Source organism: Idiotropiscis lumnitzeri, chromosome 12 (genome assembly GCF_059441095.1).
Source record: "Idiotropiscis lumnitzeri isolate Australia: NSW breed Sydney's pygmy pipehorse chromosome 12, RoL_Ilum_1.0, whole genome shotgun sequence".
Lineage (NCBI taxonomy): Eukaryota > Metazoa > Chordata > Actinopteri > Syngnathiformes > Syngnathidae > Idiotropiscis > Idiotropiscis lumnitzeri.
The window spans coordinates 22184264-22206721 of NC_142402.1; the positions used below are offsets into that span (position 1 = coordinate 22184264).

The 22458-nt window shown below is 53.0% G+C and overlaps 5 protein-coding genes across 8 annotated transcripts; 3 read left to right on the forward strand and 2 right to left on the reverse strand.

The window, feature by feature from the left end:
• Window positions 1-66: 66 nt before the first annotated feature.
• Window positions 67-1159, reverse strand: sft2d3 (SFT2 domain containing 3). The gene has a single exon (XM_088310905.1). The coding sequence runs from the start codon at window positions 1037-1039 to the stop codon at window positions 356-358; it is 684 nt and encodes a 227-aa protein (XP_088167031.1). The 5' UTR covers window positions 1040-1159; the 3' UTR covers window positions 67-355.
• Window positions 350-3278, forward strand: LOC148326577 (dual specificity protein phosphatase 18). Of its 3 annotated transcripts, none has more exons than XM_088310902.1 (2): window positions 350-1130; window positions 2013-3278. In XM_088310902.1, the coding sequence occupies exon 2, from the start codon at window positions 2015-2017 to the stop codon at window positions 2660-2662; it is 648 nt and encodes a 215-aa protein (XP_088167028.1). In that variant the 5' UTR covers window positions 350-1130; window positions 2013-2014; the 3' UTR covers window positions 2663-3278. The 3 variants fall into 3 exon arrangements, with proteins under 3 accessions (XP_088167028.1, XP_088167029.1, XP_088167030.1); XM_088310903.1 differs by lacking the exon at window positions 350-1130 and adding an exon at window positions 1658-1687 and having other exon boundaries at window positions 2013-2693; XM_088310904.1 differs by lacking the exon at window positions 350-1130 and adding an exon at window positions 1740-1881 and having other exon boundaries at window positions 2013-2693.
• On the forward strand, window positions 3021-5620 carry LOC148326578 (erythroferrone). The gene is made up of 8 exons (XM_088310901.1): window positions 3021-3194; window positions 3620-3718; window positions 3827-3938; window positions 4027-4157; window positions 4221-4332; window positions 4422-4503; window positions 4569-4647; window positions 4774-5620. The coding sequence occupies exons 1-8, from the start codon at window positions 3021-3023 to the stop codon at window positions 4870-4872; spliced, it is 888 nt and encodes a 295-aa protein (XP_088167027.1). The 3' UTR covers window positions 4873-5620.
• A 407-nt stretch (window positions 5621-6027) lies between these two features.
• On the forward strand, window positions 6028-8987 carry tmub1 (transmembrane and ubiquitin-like domain containing 1). 2 transcript variants are annotated; one of them, XM_088310548.1, is made up of 3 exons: window positions 6028-6142; window positions 7220-7582; window positions 8502-8987. In XM_088310548.1, exons 2-3 carry the CDS (start codon window positions 7248-7250, stop codon window positions 8854-8856), a joined length of 690 nt encoding a protein of 229 aa, XP_088166674.1. In that variant the 5' UTR covers window positions 6028-6142; window positions 7220-7247; the 3' UTR covers window positions 8857-8987. The 2 variants fall into 2 exon arrangements, with proteins under 2 accessions (XP_088166674.1, XP_088166673.1); XM_088310547.1 differs by having other exon boundaries at window positions 6120-6204.
• Window positions 8298-22232, reverse strand: LOC148326580 (dynein axonemal heavy chain 17-like). The gene is made up of 22 exons (XM_088310551.1): window positions 22187-22232; window positions 21592-21986; window positions 21350-21525; window positions 20365-20551; window positions 19699-19798; window positions 19546-19631; window positions 19355-19480; window positions 18915-19061; window positions 18585-18671; window positions 17648-17812; window positions 17201-17565; window positions 16371-16563; window positions 15442-15588; window positions 15269-15374; window positions 14840-14943; window positions 14650-14769; window positions 13998-14144; window positions 13349-13522; window positions 13039-13275; window positions 12680-12849; window positions 12114-12249; window positions 8298-8939 (listed from the first exon to the last, which is right to left on the reverse strand). Exons 2-22 carry the CDS (start codon window positions 21931-21933, stop codon window positions 8886-8888), a joined length of 3369 nt encoding a protein of 1122 aa, XP_088166677.1. The 5' UTR covers window positions 21934-21986; window positions 22187-22232; the 3' UTR covers window positions 8298-8885.
• Window positions 22233-22458: the final 226 nt, after the last annotated feature.

The window sequence follows — 22458 nt, forward strand, 5'->3', positions numbered from 1 at the left end:
CCCGCCCCCTAAAATCTACAAATGGGCTCGGAATCGAAGTACAGTTTGGTTTTATTCACGTGGCAAAAATCATTTATTCCACTAAAAACAACCCAAAAAAGGAAAGGCTGAGATTTTGGTCCTAAAAAGCACATTTACTGTACTGTCATTAAATACATACTTACGATATGACTGGACTCATAGTTTTTTTTTTTATGTGTATACCGTGCTGGATTAACAGCAAATGTCACTATGTCCAGTCCGCCCGAATACAGCAAATAGCGTGGGTTTGTCCCAAATTGGCGTTTGGCTCGGCAAAGGCACTTGGCAAGTCGTGACGTAATCGGCTCCCCGTTGCCGGGGTTGTGTGTCTCGCTCAGATGGCCACGCTTTTCCCGGTCACGGTCCTTTTGATGGCGGAAGCGGCCACGCTGCCCACAAAGCGGATCCCGGCGCTACCTCCGGGGAGCAGCGACACAATGTAGACGACCAGGGAGGCCACCTGCGCGGCGGCCCCGAGCGCCGTCAGCGCGGTGCTGTGCAGGCTCAGGGCGGCGTACAGCGTCCCTCCGAGGGCGCACAGGTACACGGCTGCCCCGGGCGAGGCGGGCAGGCCGGCGGCGAGCCGGCCAGGTCCCCGCAGAACCGCCGCGGCCGCGATGGCGAAGGTCGAGCCCAGCGACCAGAGCAGTGCGAATTTGCGGGCGTAGAGCAGCAGCAGCGGCGCGTACAGAGCCGACAGGCCGAAGCACAGGGCCGACAGGGCGGCCAACATCCCAGAGATGGCCAGCCGCTGGCGTCGACTCACGCCCGGCAGGCACGGGTCCGGGTCGGACGACCACGGCCAACTCCCCCCGCTGCTCGCAGCTGTGGGGGCAGAGGGACTGCCGCCGCCCCCGCCGGACCACGGGCTAGACCAGCGTCCAAACCAACTCCCGGGGACCGGGACCGGGTCGCCGAGCTCCACCGCGGTGCTGCAGCCAGACTCCGGCGACGCGGGGGCGGTCTTGCCTCTGGACTGCGACAAATACTCTTGAAGTTGCCGGTTCAACTCTGCCATGACGACGACACTCCGAGTCCAAGCGTCCCAGCTAGCTTGCTCGTCGGAACGCCAGCCGCTTCTAAGCTTCCGAGCCCGTTTCTTCTTCGTGGTCTGTATTGGCACACTGTCTGCATTTTAGCGCCCCTCACAGGATGGCAGAAACATGACACAAGCACAAACTACAAATCTGCTCCTTTCTCATTCGTGAACTGCCATCATCCCAAATATTTTTTATTCGAAAAAACAAAACAAATACGGATTATGTTTGATTTATTCCCCCTTGAAATGTTGGCTGGCTTTTTGAAGTTTTACAACACATGTTTGGCCGAATTCCAGGAGAGTGGTGAAAGAGAAATAGGAAGACAAGGCCAGACATTTTTGTCTCGTTGTGGGAGCAAATGCAAATGTTTGAGATCGAGGTCGACAATGCACAAAGGCAAAGAAATCTAACAAACGAGCCTTTTGACTTCTGACTTGATCAGGAGTGTGTTGAGCAAGCTTGTGAAGATGTGCACACTTGATTTCATCCGAACATGTGGCCGGCCCACTTCAAAATGGTGTCTTGTGACGTCAACATCAACTGTCCGGCTAAATTTAACCTGCGGTCACATTTTGTCTCTGGCTGTGCGTGAGCGAGCGAGACACGACTGCGACCAAGTCGAGCAGGTACACTCGCACACGCACATATGAAAATGCGACAGACAGGATATGTTTTTTGTTTCTCTTCTGGGGCTCAGATGGGACTGAAAAAATAAGTTACCGATACATTTTGGATTATAAAATAAAATGAAGAGGCCTACCTGCGGCTACACTGTGGGTCCTATAGCACCCCCTAGTGCCACCCCTTTCCTTAAAAATAAGTAATGTCGCCTACTTTTTTGCTGGACAGCTGATTTTTGTTGATATCGTGTGTGTGTGTGTGCGCGCATGTTGTGGTCCTACTAGCCCCTTTTGATGTGCAAATAACGTGACGTCACATTTGTGTTTTCAGCCATGTCCTTGTACGAGATCACGCCCACCTTGTTCCTGGGCGGGGCTGACGCCGCCCTGAACGGCGCCCTGGTGGCCCGTAAAGGCATCACCCTGATCGTCAACGCCACGCTGAGCCACCCGTGCCCCTCCTACCCCGGCGTGGAGGTCCTTCGGGTGCCCGTCCGCGACTGGCCGAGCGCTCGCCTCGGGGACCACTTTGACCCAGTGAGCCGGCGTATCCATGGCAACCGCACAGGAGGCACCCTGGTGCACTGCGCCGCCGGCAGGAGCCGCTCTCCCGCCCTGGTCATGGCCTACCTCATGAGGTACCGCGGGGTCACCCTGCACCAGGCCCACCTGAGGGTGCGCGACCTCCGACCGTGCGTCAGCATCAACGCCGGATTCTGGGAGCAGCTGCTCAGCTACGAGAGGCGACTCTTTGGGGACAACACGGTCAGGATGGAACCCGCAGCCCCAGGCGCGGCGTTTCACCGCAGGCGCTCGGACGAGTCGCACCGGCGTCCGCCTGCGGCCGGCGGTGCCACGTCACACGACCGGTCGCTCAGGTCGTCCGTCGGGGCGTCACTCGCCGAGCAACGTCACGCTCTCACCTCGACGATGACCTTGAAGAAAGTGCACAGGAACATTTCCCTCTTCACGAACCACTGAAAACAATTCTTTTGCTCTCGCTTCACGTTCTTGGTTTGTCACGAATGACAAGGATTGGCGCCAATTTACTGTCAAATCCAGTGAATAAACCCACCAGGGGAAAAAAATCCCCCCTAAAAAGCAGTTTCTTGTGAATAACGGAACAAAATTTGCTGTTGTCTTTTACGATCACGGCGAATATTCTGAATGAATACAGATTGAAAGTTAAGTGTGAATGATTTTAATTGCCGCTTCAAAAGAAGATGATGACATGTGGGTGATGCAATAAGAAGGGCACGTTGCGGGCCTATCAGGCCTTCGCGGGAACATGTCATCATGCTGGCCCCGCCCCCCTTATCTCCAACATGCGCGTGTATAAATGAAGGCGGTGGCAACGAAGGGCAAGCTTTCCACCTTTCGTCCTGCTCCAAACATGAAGACGCGACCGTTTGGCCTCAGATGCCGCCCGACGATGACGACGATGACGATAACGACGATGATGATGATGATGGCGAGCAGCAGTCAGGAGGCCGCGGCGCTCAACGATGACCAGGTGGGTTGGTCGGGAATGAAATTTTGACATGGTGCGTGTTTGGAATGCGGGCAAGTAAGAAAAACTCTGATGTGGAGGCACGACTTTACTCTTAAATGTCAGCCATTAATGCACCGTTAACGTTAATTTCTCTTCCTGTCTCATTTCACAACGTTTCTAAGTGCAATCCGGAAACAGTTTGCGTTCGCCCCGGTCTCCTGTCCGCAGAGAATATTTGAAATCCAAACCACTGACGTGCATGCATTAGTTGCTTTGAAGGTGGCCAGCGGCGCTCACTGTCGACGCATGACCGTAATGCTCCGTGGTGTCCGAGGCTGGCCTGAGCGCACGGCGGGAGAGGAGGGGACGCCCACCCGCGGCGTCTTGACCTCGCCCGACGTCCTCGTTGTAAAGTTGACTTACTGTGACGTCTTTGCTTCCTCCAGGACGCCAAGTCTCCACTTTTGCCATCGTTGCCTCGGACCTCCTGGCTCTTGTTCATCAACAACTCAGACGCGCGCAAAAGCTTCCGAAGAAGGGCAAAGGTCACTTGCTAGCTGACGATCATCGTCTGACATCCTCACGCACACGCACACACCCACAAAACAGTGAGCTCCTTTTTTTTTTTGGTGCTGACGTCACGATGTGTGCAGCATGTCCTCCGGGGACCTCCAGGAGCTTGCGGGCCCCCGTCCCCCACGGCCCCCACGGCACCCAGTCCTCATTCACAGCTGCTCATTGACGACTTGCTCGCCACACTCATCGGTAGCATCACAGCTCGCCCCGTTATGCTCAACCATCGCACCTCATGTGTGTGTGCCAACATTTCTTGTCTCTGCCCGACGTGTTGCAGGCGGGTCTTCCGACATGTTTCGCTCCGTGTGCGACCGCCCCCCTCGAGTCTCCGCCTCCTTCCTTGGTCGCCTCCCCCAAGCGGTGCGAGTGGCGCGTCGCAGCCTGGTGGAGCTCCGCCCCTTCAGCCAGGTGACAGCATCACCGACGACCCACTGGACAGCTAGGTGACCCCTTTGACCTGTAATCCCCCAGGCCCCGCCCCCCATGTGTGCTTTTCAACGAGGTCACGGCTTCAACGTTAGCCACGGACGCTACACTGCCAGGCTAACTGGCTTTTACCTGCTGAGTGCCCGCCTCCGCCTAAGTCAGCCACGTGTGACGTCATCATCGTCGTCATCATGCGCACACTTGACCAACGTTTGTGCGTTCTTGCTTGTGTGTGTGTGTTTGAAGAGGCAGGCGAGCGCGTTCAGGTGCGACTGCGCGAGAGCGTGAGGGCGGCCATCTGCATCGAGTCACTCTGTCGCACCAAACTGTGAGTTGTGCGTGTGCCTCGTAGTCACGCCGGTCGCTGAGTGCGCGTACATTTTTGTGTTCCAGCTCGATTGAGTCGATGGTAGGCGTGGCCTGTGTGGGAGGAGCCTTTAGCATCACTCTGACCGGCACACTCTTCTTAAAGGTCACTTAGCTTCCCGCAAAGGCTACCGTATGCTAATGAGCCTGCGTGTTCCTTCAATGACAATGACGTGGCACCCAGCCAATGGCAAGAGCGCTGTCGAGTGACTCCATTTTGTTTGCGCCTCAGGCTGGCGAGTATGCGTCCGTCTACGTGGACAACGCCACCGGCGCCAACATCAGCATCTTGCCCGACTCGTTCTTCTCCGCAATCCTGCTGGGAAGTTGAGCGTTTAGCGCTGTTACTGCTGCCGCTGCATGTGGTCCGACTTGGATGAAGCGGTCCGAAGAAGCCCCGCCCCCACGCGTCACCTGGCCTTCCATCTTTTGTGTTTGTTCCTCGTGTCGCGTGACGGGGCCTTTCCTTCAATTGGCGCTTGCTGCAAAATGCTTTGCCTTGCCTTGACTTCTTCGCAATGCTAACAAACAGCTCGTTTTGTCCCAAAGCATGAAAGACAAACTTATCCGACTGTGAGGATAAATAAAAAGGCATCCTTGTGTTAATGATGAACCAAGGTGCCTTGAGATTTGTTGCTGTGTGATTTTCTTTTGCTCCACGTACAAGCACTTTGCATACAGCGCAGTTGAATTGAGTATAAAATCACTTTTGGACCGAATCCAAACACGTGTAAAACTTGAAAGCGATTCTAATGAATCAAATGCCACAACTAATCCTTCCACGTCAATGAGATGCTTGTAATCCAATAAATCAAAATCCACGTCGAGTATTGACAGAGGACTTTTTGAAAGAAGGACTGTGGGCTTGTGAAGCCTTTTGAGTGTGTAACGGCCGTGCAAACAATGTTTTTCTTTTAAAATATACTTGGGATAAAAAAAGTTGCTTAATACATTGAACTATTGAAATAACATTTGTAAATTACAAAAGTGTATTATCTGTTCATTGTTTTGTGTATGCGGTGTCAGTTGCGTATTGACTGACGTCATTGAGAGGGGACGAGCCAGACTGGTAAAGTTCGGCTCGGACAGTTTAAATGTGGAGCGTGTGCGCGTGAGTTGTGGCCATCAGCAGCTTCGGTGTAAATGTAAATGCTTTATTCACTGTTATTTTGGTTATTAAAACGAACAGATTCCATTCCCGACTGTGTGCATCCTTGACCACGGCGACAGGCATTACAAAATATTTTCCGAAATAGTAATATCAACATTATGAATAATAAGTGTATTTGTGTTGATATCGACAAATAAATGTCCGTTCTTTCTGAGTAATTTATTTTTCCGTTTATTTATTTGTTCCGAGTATTTCTCCCGATTTCCAAGTTATTTTGATTATTCAATAATTCCCCAAAATGCTATGGGGAATTCTTTAAAGTAATGAAATAACAAATACAAAGGCATTAATTTTCTTCGAATAAAGAGAACAACTCGTGAACCTAAGTTGATGACATTGTTTTGTTTGACGCTTGAACAAAGGGACCAGCAGGGGGCGCGGGAAGGTGACACCATAGAAGAAGACAAGCCAGAAGCCTTGCGAGTGATTGGTAAGCCATTAGCACGATTAGCTTCAAGGCTAACAGCTGACATGACACCTAGAAGCTGAACAGTAAGTTCGCCCTTGACTCTCGCGCACACGCGAATATGAGCCGAGTTTAAAGTTCGAGTTGAGCGCGGAGAGTTGCCTTTTGCCGTCTTCCGGTTTGCTTTGCTTCACTTCCGGCCGGCCGGCCGGCTGGGAGACGCGGCTAGGCTAGCGGCTAGCTTGTAACTCATTTAAACACTTTGGCTGCCTCGCATGTTCCTGACGTCAGTGGGCAGCTGACGTGAAACACTTGAAAGTGAGCAAGAAAAAAAAAAGAAACATACAAGATGAGCAAGTCTTGAGAAGTCAGTCGGTAAAATACTCGCCGCGCTCCGGTCAAGTTTCATGTCGGCTGCCTTTTTTCTTTTGGGCTGCGGGACGTTGGTGGATCAGTTCGCCGTTTCAGGCTGCTTTTGTTGCCGCGGCGATCCCAGAAAGCGATTTGGGGGCTGAAGGACCGGCAAAAAGCAATCGATCGATTAAGCTTATCATCACTTGGGACGTGCAGCAACTTTTGCCAGCGTAATGTTTCGATTTAGAAGTGCCGCCGCTTGAAAATAAAATGTTCAACAATTTACTGAAATGCACGTGACTTGTTGTTTCATGTGAAATGGTCTAAATCGTAAACATTTTTATTGTAGTCGTCCATGACTGCAGGCTGACGACTTTTTTTGCGGTAGACATTTGCAAACGGCTTTCATTTGGAAAGCCCGCCATGCTCAACAGCGATTTATGTTGGAGTCTTTTCTTTTTGAAGAGAGAAGGCAAATCAAAACGTTTTTTTTTTTTTTTTAATTTATTGAATAAAAATAAAATAAAAATCTAAACATGTTAGGCCATTAGTATATAATCCCCAGAGCTGGCCACTGGACCTTTTTTTTTGCCGTTCAGTCCATCGCCCTCCGGCCTTATTCATAAAATTTGACGCCCCTGATCCCGTGAACATGCAAACACGACAACTCATCACGTTTGTCTTTGAGAAAAAGTCACGGGTGGTTGGTCGCTGTAATGGGATGTTGCACACACCGACGCCGTTCAGGTGCCCTGCGATTGGTTGCTGGGCGGCGATGGCGTTGATCGAAGGCGTGGGCGACGAGGTGATGCTCCTGCTGGCCGCGCTGACGACGGCAGCCGTGCTGTTGCTGGCCTGGGCCTCCACCGGCACCTCGGAGCCGCCAAGGGCGCCCGGCGCCGACTCTCCTCGGATCGCCTCCCCTCCGGAGCCGCCGGCCGCCTCAGCGCCCCCCCTCGTCGACCACAAGGACAGAGGGGCGGGGGTCGGCAGGGAGGCGGCGGGTGATGGCGACTCTCAGAGGAACATGGTGCTCAGACTCAAGTTCCTCAACGACACAGAGAGGACGGCGCACGTCAAACCTCAGGACACCGTCGGCTACATCAAGAGGTAACTCGCTCTCTCGCCCGCTCACTTGGACGCAAACATTCCGCATGAAAGGCAATTGAGACGTACCCAATCTGAGCGCAAGTAAAAAACGGAGTTATTGCTTATAGATATAGCGCATACGGGTTCGACGATGTTTTTTTGTTCCAAATTATTCTGCAAACATCAGATTGGTTTTCAAGTGAAGAGAATCCCCCCCCTCAAAAAATCAACATCGTGCTTCAAGGCGGCACCGTGTCGGCCATATTGAAAATGGACGCAACTTGAGACTGCCAAAAAGTTTTTGTCCTTTTGGGAAACAGAAAGCAGCCTTCGATCACAAATGTTGGCACCTTTTAACGTTGTCGTCTTTCATCATTTTCATGAGCATCCGCAGCCGCAATATCGAAAGTCCAGCTCAGGTTGGTTCGGTCCTCGCTCAGCTGAGTTCGTCTCTGATACCGAAACGCAAGCCGCTTTGTTGCATCCCATTTCGGTGGCCGGTTGTAACCAAAGCGCATCTTTTTTTTTCCTGATGATTGGCCCATGTGGCAAACGGCCGGCGACTCGCTATTTGCCTTCGCGCCGTACCTCGAAACGAGGCCGTTATCAGGCCCCACAATAATCTCCGATATTTATTTGATCGCACTTCTGAGCATTTAAATGACACGAGACAAGTTTGATTGAGAAAAAAATAGACTTGTATTGTGAAATGGAAATACAAAGGTAATAAAAATAAAGTGCCGAAAAGTCCCGTGCTCCTTGCGAGTGTTTTCATTTTCTATTTGAGCGGCGAAAGGGCTGCGTGTGCAATTGGCAGCGTTTCCATTCCGGCGCCTCAGAAGTTTGCGACACAAAATGGCCGCCGGCAGAAAGGGCCAAACCCGAGCAAGTCCATCGGGCGTCTTTGGGCCACGCCCGCTCACCTTTTTGCCCTTTGCAGGACGTACTTTGCGGGCCAGGAGGACCGCGTGCGTCTCATCTACCAGGGTCATCTGCTGCAGGATGACGGCGCCACGCTGGAGACGCTTCACTTGGTGCACAACTGCGTGCTGCACTGCCACGTCTCGCAGCGCGCCGCGGCGCCCCCCGGGGGACCGGCGGGGGCGGGTGCCGAGCGGGTCCGGGCGGCGCTGAACGCTGGCGGCCTGATGGTGCCGCTGCTGGTACTCATGCTGGCTGTGCTGTGGTACTGCCAGATCCAGTACCGCCACCTGTTCACGGCGCCGGCGTCCGCCTCGCTGCTGGGCGTCACCGTCTTCCTCAGCCTGCTGGCCTTCGGCGTTTACCGCCACTAGACACTTGGCGCTCCTTCGGGACCGCATCCTCATCTTCTTTGTGCCTCTTTTGCTTCGGGTTCCGCCACGAGATGGCCGCCGGTCTGGATGTTGATGAAAGAAATTCTATTAAATCATTTATTTAAACTCTATGCCTTCATGTTTTTTTTTTGTTTTGTTTTTTTTAAAGATCTGCCGCCGCCATGTCCAAAGCTGATGACGTCGCCGTCGATGACTGTGAGGTGCATTGTGGGTAATATGTGGGTGGCAGTCCTTGGAAGAGTAATGCCACTACAGTCATGAGACTTTAAAAACAGCAGCGGTGATCATGTGACCTGTTGTTTAATTCATCTCACGGCGTCGCCATCAGCTCTGAAACACATCACAACATGGATGGACATCAACAATCATTCCAGCAAATACACACAGCTGGCTTTGCAAAAAAAAAAAAAAACACTTTTTGGTCAACACTTGCTGTCCACTAAAAATGACATCACAGTTGCTCAAGTCATGACCAATCATGGCTCACCTGAGCTCTGAGCTTGGTCATGTGACGGTGGCAAGGTGAGCTGCGATTGGTCGTTACCTGAGCCCGCAGATGTAGATCAGGCTACGTTACTCGCCGCAGCAAGGAGTCAACCCACTGCCGGGCGGCCATCTTGCGTTGCCACTCGCGAAGCGCACCTCACTTGAATACATTAAATTCTCTTCGGAGTTTTCCACGTCTTTTGAAAATGCCGCAACATGCACGGAGCTACGGCAAGAAGCCTGCAAAAGGCTCGAAATTAAATGAGACATTTTCCAGAGAAACAAAAATGCGATGTTGTCTGAATCATGTCAAAACCGTCACCAATGAAATTAAAGTCTATCAAGAAAGGAATTGCCGAATTCACGATACTGGGAAAATTGGCAACGCAAGATGGCTGCCGACTGACTTATTTCTTTTCTTCTGAAGCCCTAAGCATGGCGACGTCATTTTCATTAGACAGCAAGTGGCAAAATGGCCGCCCCTTGACATGGATCCAAATGGCTGCAATTTTTTTCCCGCTCAGTTCCGATTCCACCCAGGAAAGATGGATCAGAATGGCGAATTTGGAGCAGCGCGCGACTCTCAAGATTATTTGGGATTGGTCGTAATGTCACGTCAAATCATCGCAACCCAAAAACTTATTTTGTGACGCACGGCAGATCAGGGGCGTGGAGGATTTTTTATTTTTGGCCTCTTATGGGTGGCCGTCTCACGTGGCCGCCATCTTTAAATAATCATCCTCGCCATCGGTACTCGTCATTCCAAAATGTGACTTTTTTTCACATTTCTGTATATCAAGTGTGTTGTCGTCGTGCGGCAGCGCCAACATCACCGACCGTGTCCAAGCATAGTTTTTCATTCGACTGAAGACTCGGCTGTTTGGTGCAAATGATTTCGCACTCGCAGATTTTTCACAACTATTTCGGTCTCGTGGAGTGAACGTTGAACCATTCTGAAATTGTGAAATGGAGTCGTTCCATTTGGAATCATTCACTGTGTTCCCTAATCATCACAGAGGGATTTTGAGTAGACTATAGTCAGCTCTAAAAAGTCTACACACCCCTGTCTGTGCAAATGCCTTTTTTGTTTAGTTTTTTCTTTTTTATTTCTTCAAGTGGCCAAGTGAAATCAAACTGAAACTCGTTCCACATTTAATGGGGCCTGTAACCTGCACAACTCAACTGAAAAAGAAAATCTTACAAATAAATCACTGAGATAATGTGCGTGCACAAGTGTGCACACCCTCAGATAATCCCAGAGGGGTCTGTGTTCAGAATGAATTGGCCCCATTTCAGACTCATTTGAATTTCCAATCATATATATATATATATATATATATATATATATATACATACATATATATATATATATATATATATATATATATATCAATCCCAGCTCCGGCCATCCTGTGTGGAGTTTGCATGTTCCCCCCGTGCCTGCGTGGATTTCCACTGGGTCATCCGGTTTCCTCCCACATTCCAAAAACATGCATGGCAGGTTGATTGCACACCCGAAATTGCCCCTCAGTATGTGTGAGCGCGGATTTTTGTTTGTCTCTGTGTGCCCTGCAATTGGCTGGCAACTTTGTGTGAAAGGCAAGCGACACCAAGAAGTGGTCGCCAGTTGCACATTACTGAGCGGGAACCGATCTGACGCAGCCTCCAAAACTGAAAGTGCTGCAGACATTTGGGGCCACTAGTAGGTGTAGTAAAAAAATGTGGATATTAAAAAAAAAAAAAAAAAAATTCGCTAATTGACGAAATTCTACAAAACAATTCTTGCCTCACCAAACAATTACGGCTAGACAATGTTTGTGAACAGTTGTGAACATTTCTTTCTACACCTGCAACGTAATGAGAAAAGGGTTTTACGACAGCAGTCAGAATGGAAAAAAATGAATCAATAAATTTGTGCCATATGTGTCAAATTAGAATGCGTCTGTCATTTGAGGCCGGACGGAAGGAGAAATACAATTGAGCGCCGTTATTACGTCGTCGATTGAGTGACAACAAATTGAGTCGCCATCTTTTGACGAGTTTCCGATATCATCGCAAATGTGCCGTCGTAATGATGCAGAATGTGTTCGGCAAACATCCTCACGTCACGTTGTATGACTTGCTCGCCTACGGTGCGTGTGTGCTTTTCGTTTCTTTAGCGCGCTTGAGGAGTCGCAAAGCTTTCATCGTCATCCATTTTCATTCATGGAACACAACAATCGCTCGCCACGCCGACCTTTTCGGCACATCTAAAATTGTTTTTCCGACCGATGTCAGGCCCTTCGAGCCCAAAACATTTTACGGACGAAGGACGTAGACTTTGCATCTTGCGTTTACTTTCTGCTAAGATGAAACGCTCGTCCTCATTTGAAACGTTTACTCGGCTGCAATCTCAGAGTCACGTGACTGGATCCTGCCGGCTGATTTGCCGATGAGTTTTTCAGGACTCCCTCCTACTTGTCAGTGTGAATACTCGATCGTGTAATCGCGAAAGCAACATTGACGATGATATCGATGTCGATTGGCTCCAATAGCAGCGCAAAGTTGCTGCACCATCCCTCGAAAGCTTCGCCGCTTTTTTTTCAGCGCACTTGCACAGGTCTTAGCTCACACGAGAAGTCGACACGCTTTGCCCACATTTCCATCCCCAAAAGCGGGCGGGCTGTGTAGACTTTGCGCGCCCCCATCGCGGGACTGAAGAGTGGCGGATTCCGAGAGCGCGCCGATCATCATCATCATCGTCATCCCACCTGCAGCAGCGTGGTGATTTCGGGCACTTCCACGTTGACCGTCTCCAGCAGCATAATGGTTTGCGTCAGGGGGAAGTTGCGCCCGGAAGACTTCTCCGCTTCGTCGTCGTCGTCGTCAACGTTGCGCCGAGACATACTGAGCACACACGCACACGCGCACGGTGAGCATGTCGCTTCACGCCAGAGTGTTTAATTTATAAAGTGCGATTCGTCTTTGCAACATTTTGACATGCGGAAACTAATGTCTCAAAAAGTCCAACTAGTACAATCAGAGCTGGCCAATCCGTTCTGGGGCGGAACAGGATGGCCAGACGCCCATTTTTTTTTTTTTTTTGCGTGGGGGTTAGTGACTACTTTTAAAACAAAGGCCGGAGGTTGGTTTTGGTCCGGCCCACGAATCGGCCCTCGTGCGTGCGACGAACCTACTCTCCAAAATGGCCGTTTTTAGCGCCACGAGCAACTGACGCGAGACGGCAACGTGCGATCAAGCGTGTGTGGATTTCCTCATTCTGACGTCACCTAACGCACGCCACTTTTGAGGGTTTTGGAAGTGAAAGGCGGTTTACCTGTGCCGGACCAGCTTGAGGAGGTGCTGCGTGTACAAGCTGATCCAGTTGTGGATGAAGAGGCGCAGGCCGTCTTTGAAAGGTTGGAGGTCAACCTGCAGCCAACCGTGGACCAGGTCGTAGTCCTCCAACTCGTTCACTTCCGACAGCTGCTTTTGAAGCGCGTTGATCTGAAAGCGCGACAAAGAAAGTGTGGAAGTTTGCGGCATCTCCAACGGCAACATAAGTGCAGCACAAAAAGGGGAGCTGCGCGTCAAATGACGAGTGAAGAGGGAGTTGACGAGGCCGCATTTTGGGCTTGCGGCCTTCCTCGCGAACGTGGACACGGCCTCTCGGGCGCAAAGGTGAGGCGCGTTCACCTCTCGTTGGAAGTCGGCAAGCGTGGGCGGGGCCTCTTCCGCGTCCTCCTCGCCGTCCTTGAGCCGCCTGCCGTACGTGAGGAATTCTTGCATGACGCCGCGTTTGTGACTCTGCCACAGCGGCGAGAAGCGGTCCAGGTCGGCCCGGAGCAGCTCGGCCTCCTCGTTGACCTCCTGCAGGTGCTGCATTACTTCCTTTTCCAGAGCGATGAGCTCGCTGTTGTCCCGCAGCGCCTCCTGTGGCCGCGCAAACAACAGCGGTTGCGTGCGGCCCGAGGCGACATGCTGATTGGCGGCGGCGGCGGCTCACCTGGTAGTTGCCCCGGTGGGCGGCGCTGATCCTGGGCGGCAGGCCGGCGGCCGCGTGGACGTCGGCGATGAACGACTTGAGCACCTCGGTCAGGTCGGAGGTCAGGGAGGGATCGAAAACGCTTCCCGTGGGCTGCAGCTGCAGCGACACCTGCAGCAAGGCGCCCCCGAAACTCTGCGTGTGCGCGCAAACACGCGCGCCGTGCGGTCAGAAAAAAAAAGGCTGCCAAAGTGGGGAAAGACGCTCGAGTCGAGATCGCGCGTGGCCTCTTGAGCGGCTCCGGTTTTTGCAGGCGTTCATTTTAGACAAGGCTGCAAAATTCATTTGCGTTTTATTTTGGTTGAAAAATGAAACAAACGCAAAATGGCAGCAACCTTTTTGAAAGACTTTTGCAAGAAGTTTGCACGCCTCAGCTTCAAGCACACGTCAAGGTCGCACACCAGCAAATAGACGCAGCCGACAAAATCGAAACGGAAACATTTTTTTTTTCTTCCATGAATTGTTCCCTTCCTGGTTTGGTCGCTAAAAAAATGTTGCTTGGTGTGACATTCAAAGTAAAAGCAGCTTTTGGGTCGGGCAACCTGGAGCCGTAAAACTCGAGCGCTGCCGTTCGGAAGGCAAACATGTGCGTGCGTGTGCATGTATTCACCGTCGGCGACATGTTCTGCGACAGGAAGTTGAGCGAGTGCAGCAGCATCTGCAGGACGCCGTCCTGCACCCGCTGGTCCACGTGGTCCAGGTAGGCCGACCACACGGGCGATGACTCGTCCTTCACGCCGTACAAGACCGAGTTCTCCTGAGGACACGTCATCGTGATTTCCACAACAAGCGCAGCACCGACAAAACACAACAATCGACGAGTCCCGTCCGTTCCCGTCGGCTTGTCTCTCGCCTCATCGGCGTTCCGGGCCGTCCTGGCCTCCTGCCGATGGGACGTGCCCGGAACGCGCCACAGGAGGCGCTCTAACCTGACGCCCGTGGAGCGGCGGAGGCTCGTCTCTGAGTGCATCTCGCATGACGCAGCGGTACCTCTTCCTCCTCCCGTCACCAACGCCGGTCGGGTTGGAAACGGGTCCCACCTGGGAGACCCTCGCAACACGTTTGGGTCTGCCAGGTCGGACCGCCATCCGCCCCCCCCCCCTCCACCATGGGCGCCAACACGCCACCCGGCTGTGATGTTTTGACAACTCCACCCGAGAGTCCGAGACTTCCTTCCCCCTTTTGGCCAATCCAACATGGCTGGCGTCAAGACAGGATTGGTCGTGTCGGCACGTGTACGGCGCGGCGCGGTTCGACCTTACCTTGATTAGACGCACGACCTGGTCGCCGTCCTCACGCACACGCTCGTAGCTCTCCTCCGTAGCTCCCCCCTTTTCCAGGAAATCACCCGAGCGATTGATCAGGGGGAGTGCCTCCCAGCCCTGGGGGCGGGGCTAGCGTTACACTCGCATGCTGGCAAAGTGCACATGGCGTGCGCTGACGTTGACCGACCTCCGTGATGGCACACATGGCGGCCATGTTGGCCCGCGCTTCATTCACTGAGGCGAAGAAGACCGTCAAGCTCTGCCTCTTCTGCTCCATCAGCTGGTGGACATCTGGACACGCACGCATCAGAGGGGTCAATATACTTTTATCACACGCTGCTTTCTTTCTTGTCGAATTTTGATGTTCTGCTCCATGCAAGGGTACAAAGAAAGTTGTTTTGTAGATTTCTTGTATTCAGCCAGACAGCGCCACTTCTTTACAAAATTTGTTTTTGTCCATTTCAATGAAACACAATGAGTATTTTGTTGTAATTCCCTTTTGAGCATGGTGATGAGACAGGCATACACGAACCGCCACGGTATGAGAACATTTCATGGACTTGATGAACGGAAACAAAATTGTCATCGCTTATGATGAATTGCGCAAGCTCGTCACCTTCGCTGGTCCAGGTGCTCTTTTGCAGCTCCAGTAGACTCCGCCTCTGCTCCTCCAGCCTATCCTGGATCAGCGGAAGCTCCACCGGCAGAGCCCCGCCCACCACCTGGAAGGCCGCGGTCCACATCACAAAAAGCGTCGGCGTGTATACGCGTGCGTAGGCGCGTGCGTACCTGGTTGTATGAGGACACGATGTTGGTGAGGCTCAGGTAACTTTTGCCAATGTCACGCCCACATCGCAGAATTTCCGCCGTCTGCGGGCGGAGTTCCAGATCCTTCTCCCAACTGGCTTGTTTGATCTTGCTCAGCAGCGCCTCCAGCTGGACATGCACGTGCGTGTCTTTATTTGCATCGCAACTTTAACGGTTGAGCATTTCCGTGAAATGATTTGTTCTATTCAAGACTGTCTCGTGTGTTTGATCATGGAAAGCGCTTCGTTCCAGCTGACGTGAAATAAACTAGGATTGGTTTGGATGCGTTGACTAAATATGGAAACGCTTTGCGCTTCCCGTACAGTAGGTGGCAGTATGCACCAAAATGATGTGATGTCCATAAACCAAAAAAAAGACGATTTTTTTTTTTGCAAACATTTGGAGTGGTGTGCTTCTTAAATTTTTTTTACCCTTGGCCATTTTAAAATTTAAATTTGGTGTCCTCTCGCTGAGTACGTTCACAGTTCAACCGATTGGAAAATAAAATGGACAATGGACTAGGTGGTTTTCTTGGACCGCCAAACTTTTGACTATGAAGCACCCGCCGGACTGAGCGACCAACTGACGTCCACAAGTTGGTTCGGTTTGCGAAAACGACATCCGGGTCGCCAAGCCGCTGACGGCTGACGAATACCGGATACGCAAAATGTGGCGACGACGGCTGAGCACATCGAGCAGCGCCTCAATTATTGGCGACTTTTTTTTCCCTAAGTATTGTTGGCAATCAATAATTTCAGATTTTTCAACTTGACATGCGTGTCACACGCGACCACCAAAACGTTGCGCGCGTGGACAAAAGTTTGAGCACAAGCGTGCACATGGCAAGCGCTCGTTACAACGGCGCAAGACCGTTGGTTTGGAGATGAGGCGGCGCTCGTGTGTTGCGAGACCTTCTGTCCGCAGGGAATTCCCAGCATGCCTTGCGGCTGCGGCTCCTGCCGGATGAGCGGAAGCTGCAGGACGGCGGCGGCGTCTCCGTCCAGCTCGCGGCTCCACTCCTGACGCACGGAGTTTCGGATGTCCAGCAGCAGGTCGGCGATCTTCTGGAACTTCTGTCGCACCGCCTCGCACGACTCCACGCACCTTCGCACGCACGCACGCACACGTCACGCGTGTTACTCTACCAAAGTACGTCTTTCACATATCGGACGACAGCGGACCGCCGCGGCTCGCATGCGATTGACAAATATGCCGATGGTGATCGCAAGCTCCGCGGATGTCAATGACGACGACGACGCGACCACGATCGGTCTCCAAATGAATTCATTGAAACGCAGCGCTATTATTATTCCTATGATCATCTTCATTTGATTTTTTAAATCACGCGCCCAGTCGCGGGTCACACGCAGACACCATCGATTGCCGCTGATCACCTGAGCCGACTCGCCCGCTTGCGTCGATCTTGCGCCTCTCGCGTGCCCAATGAAAGGCGCCGCATCCATTGATCGGTTGTGTTCACGCCCACAACGGAGCAAACGGCCGTTTCCAACTTGGTGTGTCGGCCAAAATACAGAAGGAAAGAAAACGCCGCCCAGGCGCACTTTGACTGCCGCCGCACCGAATCACTAAGTCAGTTCTCTTTTTTTTTGTCACACAAGGCGCGACCGGTGCGACGTACATTCAGATCTCACGAACCCTTCAATGCTACAAACGACAGCCCTTGGAAGAGAGTGTGAGGACTTTTGCAATTTGGCGCGCCTGCCCGTGTGCACGGCCTTACAGATGCTGGACGCTCTGGAAGTTGTGCCAGACATTGTGAGCCCGGAGCATGAGTTGCTTGGTCCACCGGAGGGTCGCCGCGGGCGATGAGGTGAACTTGGACGAGATTTCTTTCTTGGCCTTACTCTTGACCAGCGCCTGCACCCGGTCCAGTTCTCGCAGGACCAGGCCCACCAGCCTGGACAGCTGAGGACGCAGCTGGTCCCGGATGGCCGGACGCTGCAGCACCGGCCCGAACATGGTGACCACCTTGACGGCGGCGGACGGCAGGCAGCATTCGTCCAGCGTCCCTCGCAGGATGGACACCAGGCGGGCCTCCAGGTGGGCCACGTGCTCCTGGAAGGAAGCGGCCTGCTGCGCAAAGCTCTGAGGAAAGCAGAAGAGTCAGCGCGGGCACCGAGGAGCGAGCGGAGCGAGCGGAGCGAGCGGAGCGCCGCCTTCTGCTCACCCCGTCGGCGGGTTCGCTGGCGTCGCTCTGGCAGTCGGCGAGGATGTGGAGCTGGCGCAGGAAGTCTTGGCAAACGCCCTGCACGGCGCCCGTCCACATCCTGCCGCGCCCGCCGGCCACCACCACTTCCTCCAGCTGGAACTGAAGGCGCACGCGGTACACTTCCTGCGGAGAGACGCACGGCGTGTCGTGGGTGCGCATGGAGTGGACTCGGAACCGAGACGCTTGCCAAAACGCCGCGCCGACTTCCACATCGACTCGCGACTCGCAACCACTTGTGACTTCCGAGCACGACGCGCACTTTTTGCACGAGCCATCTCCGTGCTAACGTCATGTCTTTTGATTTATCCAATTCCGTTTTTATTTTCCATTTAATCTAATTGATATATTTAATTAAATGATCGTTGTCTTGCGCAGGAGAGCGGAGCTCTCTCATCTCGTTGCACACGGAGTACAATGACAATATCGAGCTTTCTGATTTCTGATTAAATGACAATTCCACAAGACAAAAGTACGAGCGCCTTTGGACGATTTTCACCCTGCGGATAATACGCTCGAGCGTCTTAAATCGAGTCGAGCATTTTTGGGGGGGGAAATGTGCAACGAGAAAATAACAAAAACAAAAGTTGAACAGACTCAGGCTCTGTTTGCACAAATGACACTTGCAAGCAAATTTCTTAAACATTTGGTCACACCTTTTTTATTTATTTTTAGGCGTACCACGAGTGCGGTGGGCGGCAATACGCTTAGTGAGCAGCGAGACGAAATAGGCCAGGAAGTGTTTTGGAGATAAACGAAAAGCAACAATACCGGTTGGAGGCCGGGGGGGGCTCACCTCCACTCGCTACAAAACGGTCAAAATGTCGGATTGCGAGGCATTGGCAAGCTGGCCGTACTGCGCGTGTGCGTGTGCGTGTGCGTGTGCGTGCGTGCATGCCTGGATGCTTTGCAGACGGATCAGGAAGTCGTCCAAGCGAGAGAAGACCAGATGAGATGGAAACTCCCACCTGTGTGATCCGCCGTCCTGCACACAAACGCACGCGTCAGCGGTCATGTTGCCATGGTAACCGATAGCAACAACATCCATAGCAGCCGTACAAATAAATCAGAATCCAGTATGTCACTGCCTCCTGGTCTGACGGTGCCTTTAAGGGGCGTGGCCAAGTGAGTGACGTTAACCACGCGGGGCTCGTTCCGTACGAGCGTCCACTCGAAATTCCATCTCCCCTTTGCCGCTTCGTCCCCATTTGGAGAGCGGCGGACCCACCTGCTGTTCCAGGAGCATCCTGTGATGGATGTATTTGTCCTTGAGAGTCTGCAAAGTCAACGTCACCACCCGCACGTCATCGAGAACCTGGGCCGGATCCAAAAGCAGGCCGCGCATCACTTCCTGTCCGCGTAGGAACGTCCTGCTCTGCAACATGACAACACAAGAATGCCGGTCAAGTCGGCCGCAGCGTCGGGTAGCCGTCGCGCGTTTCGCAACAGCATGTTGACGTCTTCGAGTCACCCAACCGAACACGAGTCCTATTTCTGCGGGTGAAGCGGCGAGATCGAGCCGTTTTGCCAGCTCGCGAAAACAAACTCAGCTCGTCTCGGCAAGCCGAGCCCTCGTCTGCCTCGGTCGCCGTCGGGCCGACCGCCCATGCCTCATCTTTTAGGTCAGCGCGATGCATCATGGGATGTCAAGCGGCGGCGGCGACTTACCCGCTCGATGAAGAGGTTGCAAATCTCTTGCAGGAGGACGACGATCCAGCAAGGCTTGCAGTGAAAGCGTGACCCGAGCCACACCTGGTGCACCTTCTCCATCACGGCGGCCATGTTGTCCCTCAGCTGTCCGTCACAGGCAGCCCACCGTCGTCATCGTCATCGTCATCGTCATCGAGGGCAGCACTCACCTGCGGGTAATCCAGCCGCTCCAGTTCCTCCACTTCATGCTGCAGAGGCGCAAGGTTGTCATTGGCGTCCTGGGCCTCGGTCAGTCCTGACAGGTCAAAGGTCACAGGTTAGCCCAGGTCAATAGCTCGCATGGCTACTTTGTTGCTTTTCACCTTTCTGGGCGTCGGCATGGATGTCTTTCAAGGTGTTGCAGTAGGCCCCCTGGGCGGACTGAAGCAACGACGCCACCTCCTGGGCGCTGCCGCTCGACATCTGCGGCGTCGCAAGAAGAGCGTGCGTGGTGAGCGCTCGCGCGTTTGCCGCTCACCAATTGAAGCCACGAGGCCGACCTGGCTGACAACGCACTCGCGCAACATTTGGATGATTATGTCGTGCAATCACCTCCCGGACGATATTTGGCATTTTTTTCTACATTTTGCAAATGTGAACGTTTGTTTAATCAGCTTGCTTAAAAGCATTGACAGCAAGTGGAGTAGTTTGCACTTTCCTCTTGAACTGCAAACAAATATCGATTGTCCGCTTAGAATCGGTAGCCCAGAAAAAAGAAAAAAGTTGAATTTTGACATTTCGATGACATCCGATCAGACAAATGCGACCTGAGTGGCGGATGCTGCATACGCAATTGACGTGGAAGCACGTATCCGGCTCGGACTTCATTCAAACGTTTTCAGTGCGACGTGAAAAACAAAACCGAGTTGACTCGCGCTGGCTCAAACGAGCGCCGCCGACGTTCGCGTTATGTGAGCATATGGGTGTGATGTCAACTAAGGCAGGCACGATGTTAGCACGATGTTAGCATGCGGTCGGCGAGTCGTCACCTGCTGCAGGATGAGCTGCAGGTTCCTGAGTCTGTTGCTCCAGAAGTTGAACTCCTCCGACGGTGGCGGTTTGAGTCCTTCCAGGAGCGGTTGGGCCGGGTTCTGCTGCAGGAATTCCGACACTAGCCCCGCCCACTCGATGATGACCGACTCGCATGCGTGCAGCAGCTTCACGTCGCACGACTTCCTGTCGTGAGAAGAGACCACGTGACTGCGTGAAGCATGCGTGACTCGGTAGCCATGTGACAAAGGGCCACCATCTTGGTAGAACTTTCCAAAAAAAAAAAAAACAACATGCAGGTTGCACTTGAAAGGCCAGCAGAACAAATTTGTGACAAAACATTTGACGAGTGAGGAACTCAACTTCTTATCGCGGCCTTTGCGCAATTCAACATTTTTATGTAGCGCATGCCGCACCCACTTGTTGGGAACTTGGCGGCATCCCTGCGAGAGGGGGGTCTGCGCCGCTGCGGGAGCAGTCACAGCCGACGCCCATGACGGCAAATCAAACGCTTCCTCCGTGTTGACATGGCAAAGCGCACCGCCACGCCGTGAAGTGAGAACTCGGAGCGTGACCCCGACCGCGATCGGGATCCGCCCGCCCGCCACAAATGCTTCTGGGGGCAATTTGGCTGCCAGCCAATGCAACATCTTCTCGGGACATTCGAGGACCTGTCGTATGCGTGAGCGGTCTTTGCGTCATGTGCACACCTGTCAAGATTGCACCAGTTGTGCTTTTTCAGCACCACCGTTGCCCTCATACGACGTCAAGGCCATGAATCTGACGGAGCCGCGACTGCGAAACCAACCGCGAGATGGGCGCTCCAGACTCGATTGTTGTGAGTGTCCAAATTCTTTGTGCGGTTTTCGCATGGGTGGCCAGTCAAGAAAATTCTGATAGTGATTCCATCACATTGACGCGAGCAATCCAAGCAGACGTCGCAACTTTTGGCAAACGAAGGCCGAGCGTCGTCGCGATGCTGACCTGTCCTGGTCGTCATGGAGACGTTTGGGAAGCGGCAGAAACGTCCAGCCCTCCTTGCGAGCCTTCATGGCGAGAGCTTGGTTCTTGAGCCTCTCCATCAAGTTGAGCGTCTCCTCGGCCGCGCCGGGAGACCAGCCGTCCTCATTGGCCGGATTGCTAAGCAACGGGCAGATGACCTGCGGGGACAAAAGCGCCAGCGGCGTCAATTTGCGTCGCAGCGCCGTTGACGGCGGCTAGCTGACCTCCTGAGTGAGTGCTGAGATGAAGGTGAGCACGTCGTCGGCGTGGACCTCCTCCACCAGCAGCATGGCGGCCATGTTGTCGGCGCTCACCATGCCTTTGTGCGTTTTGCCCAAACAGATGACCTTGTGGCCCGATTCGGGGAAGTCCAGGCTCATGCTGGCGCCGCCGTCGGCGTTGAGCCACACGTACAGGTTGACCATCTCCTTGGTGTTGAAGAAGCTGTTCAAGTAGACCAGGTGCTTCTTGACGTTCACAAAATCGAGCCACTTGGGCTCGTCCAAGCGCAAGCTTTGCGCCAGCAGAGGCTTCAACAAGTCCACGCGCTTATCGCTGGCTTCCATTTTGGTCCGCGGGCGCACCTCTCGTCGTCCTCGGCCGGCCGCGACTCACCCACCTGCGAAAACCACAAAACAGGCATCACCTCATTCAACGGCTTTGTCACACAGAGCGTCATCATCCGCTCACAGCTCTGATGTCATCGCACGCTGTCATCATCGGCTTGTTTTTCACTTTTTTTTCCTGATAGTCGATAGTCTTCTTTATCTTTTAGTCGTGTTTGCATTTTGCAAATGTTGAACGCTGACATCATTGTACCCGTTTGGTGATGTTGATATCGTCTTCCATCCATTATCTGAGCCGCTTCTCCTCACGAGGGTCGGGTCATGCCAGCCTCTCCCAGCTGACTTCGGGCAGTGGGCGGAGCTACACCCTCAACGGGTTGCCAGCCAATCGCAGGGCACACCTGGACGAACAACCATCTGCACTCACACTTGGGGCCAATTTAGAGTGTTCAACCTGCAGATGCATGTTTTTGGAATGTGGGAGAAATGCCACGCGGGCAGGCACGGGGAGAACACGCAAACTCC

Excerpts from the sequence above, each read along its gene's own strand:
- sft2d3 (XM_088310905.1), bottom strand. The coding sequence starts at position 1,039 with ATGGCAGAGTTGAACCGGCAACTTCAAGAGTATTTGTCGCAGTCCAGA.
- LOC148326577 (XM_088310902.1), top strand. The coding sequence starts at position 2,015 with ATGTCCTTGTACGAGATCACGCCCACCTTGTTCCTGGGCGGGGCTGAC.
- LOC148326578 (XM_088310901.1), top strand. The coding sequence starts at position 3,021 with ATGAAGGCGGTGGCAACGAAGGGCAAGCTTTCCACCTTTCGTCCTGCT. Across the intron at positions 3,195-3,619 it reads CGGCGCTCAACGATGACCAG|GACGCCAAGTCTCCACTTTT; the intron begins GTGGGTTGGTCG and ends TGCTTCCTCCAG. Across the intron at positions 4,504-4,568 it reads TCACTCTGTCGCACCAAACT|CTCGATTGAGTCGATGGTAG; the intron begins GTGAGTTGTGCG and ends TTTGTGTTCCAG.
- tmub1 (XM_088310548.1), top strand. The coding sequence starts at position 7,248 with ATGGCGTTGATCGAAGGCGTGGGCGACGAGGTGATGCTCCTGCTGGCC. Across the intron at positions 7,583-8,501 it reads ACCGTCGGCTACATCAAGAG|GACGTACTTTGCGGGCCAGG; the intron begins GTAACTCGCTCT and ends TGCCCTTTGCAG.
- LOC148326580 (XM_088310551.1), bottom strand. The coding sequence starts at position 21,933 with ATGGAAGCCAGCGATAAGCGCGTGGACTTGTTGAAGCCTCTGCTGGCG. Across the intron at positions 19,632-19,698 it reads CCATGCCGACGCCCAGAAAG|GACTGACCGAGGCCCAGGAC; the intron begins GTGAAAAGCAAC and ends TTGACCTGTCAG. Across the intron at positions 13,523-13,997 it reads CGCAGAACATGTCGCCGACG|AGTTTCGGGGGCGCCTTGCT; the intron begins GTGAATACATGC and ends GCGCACACGCAG.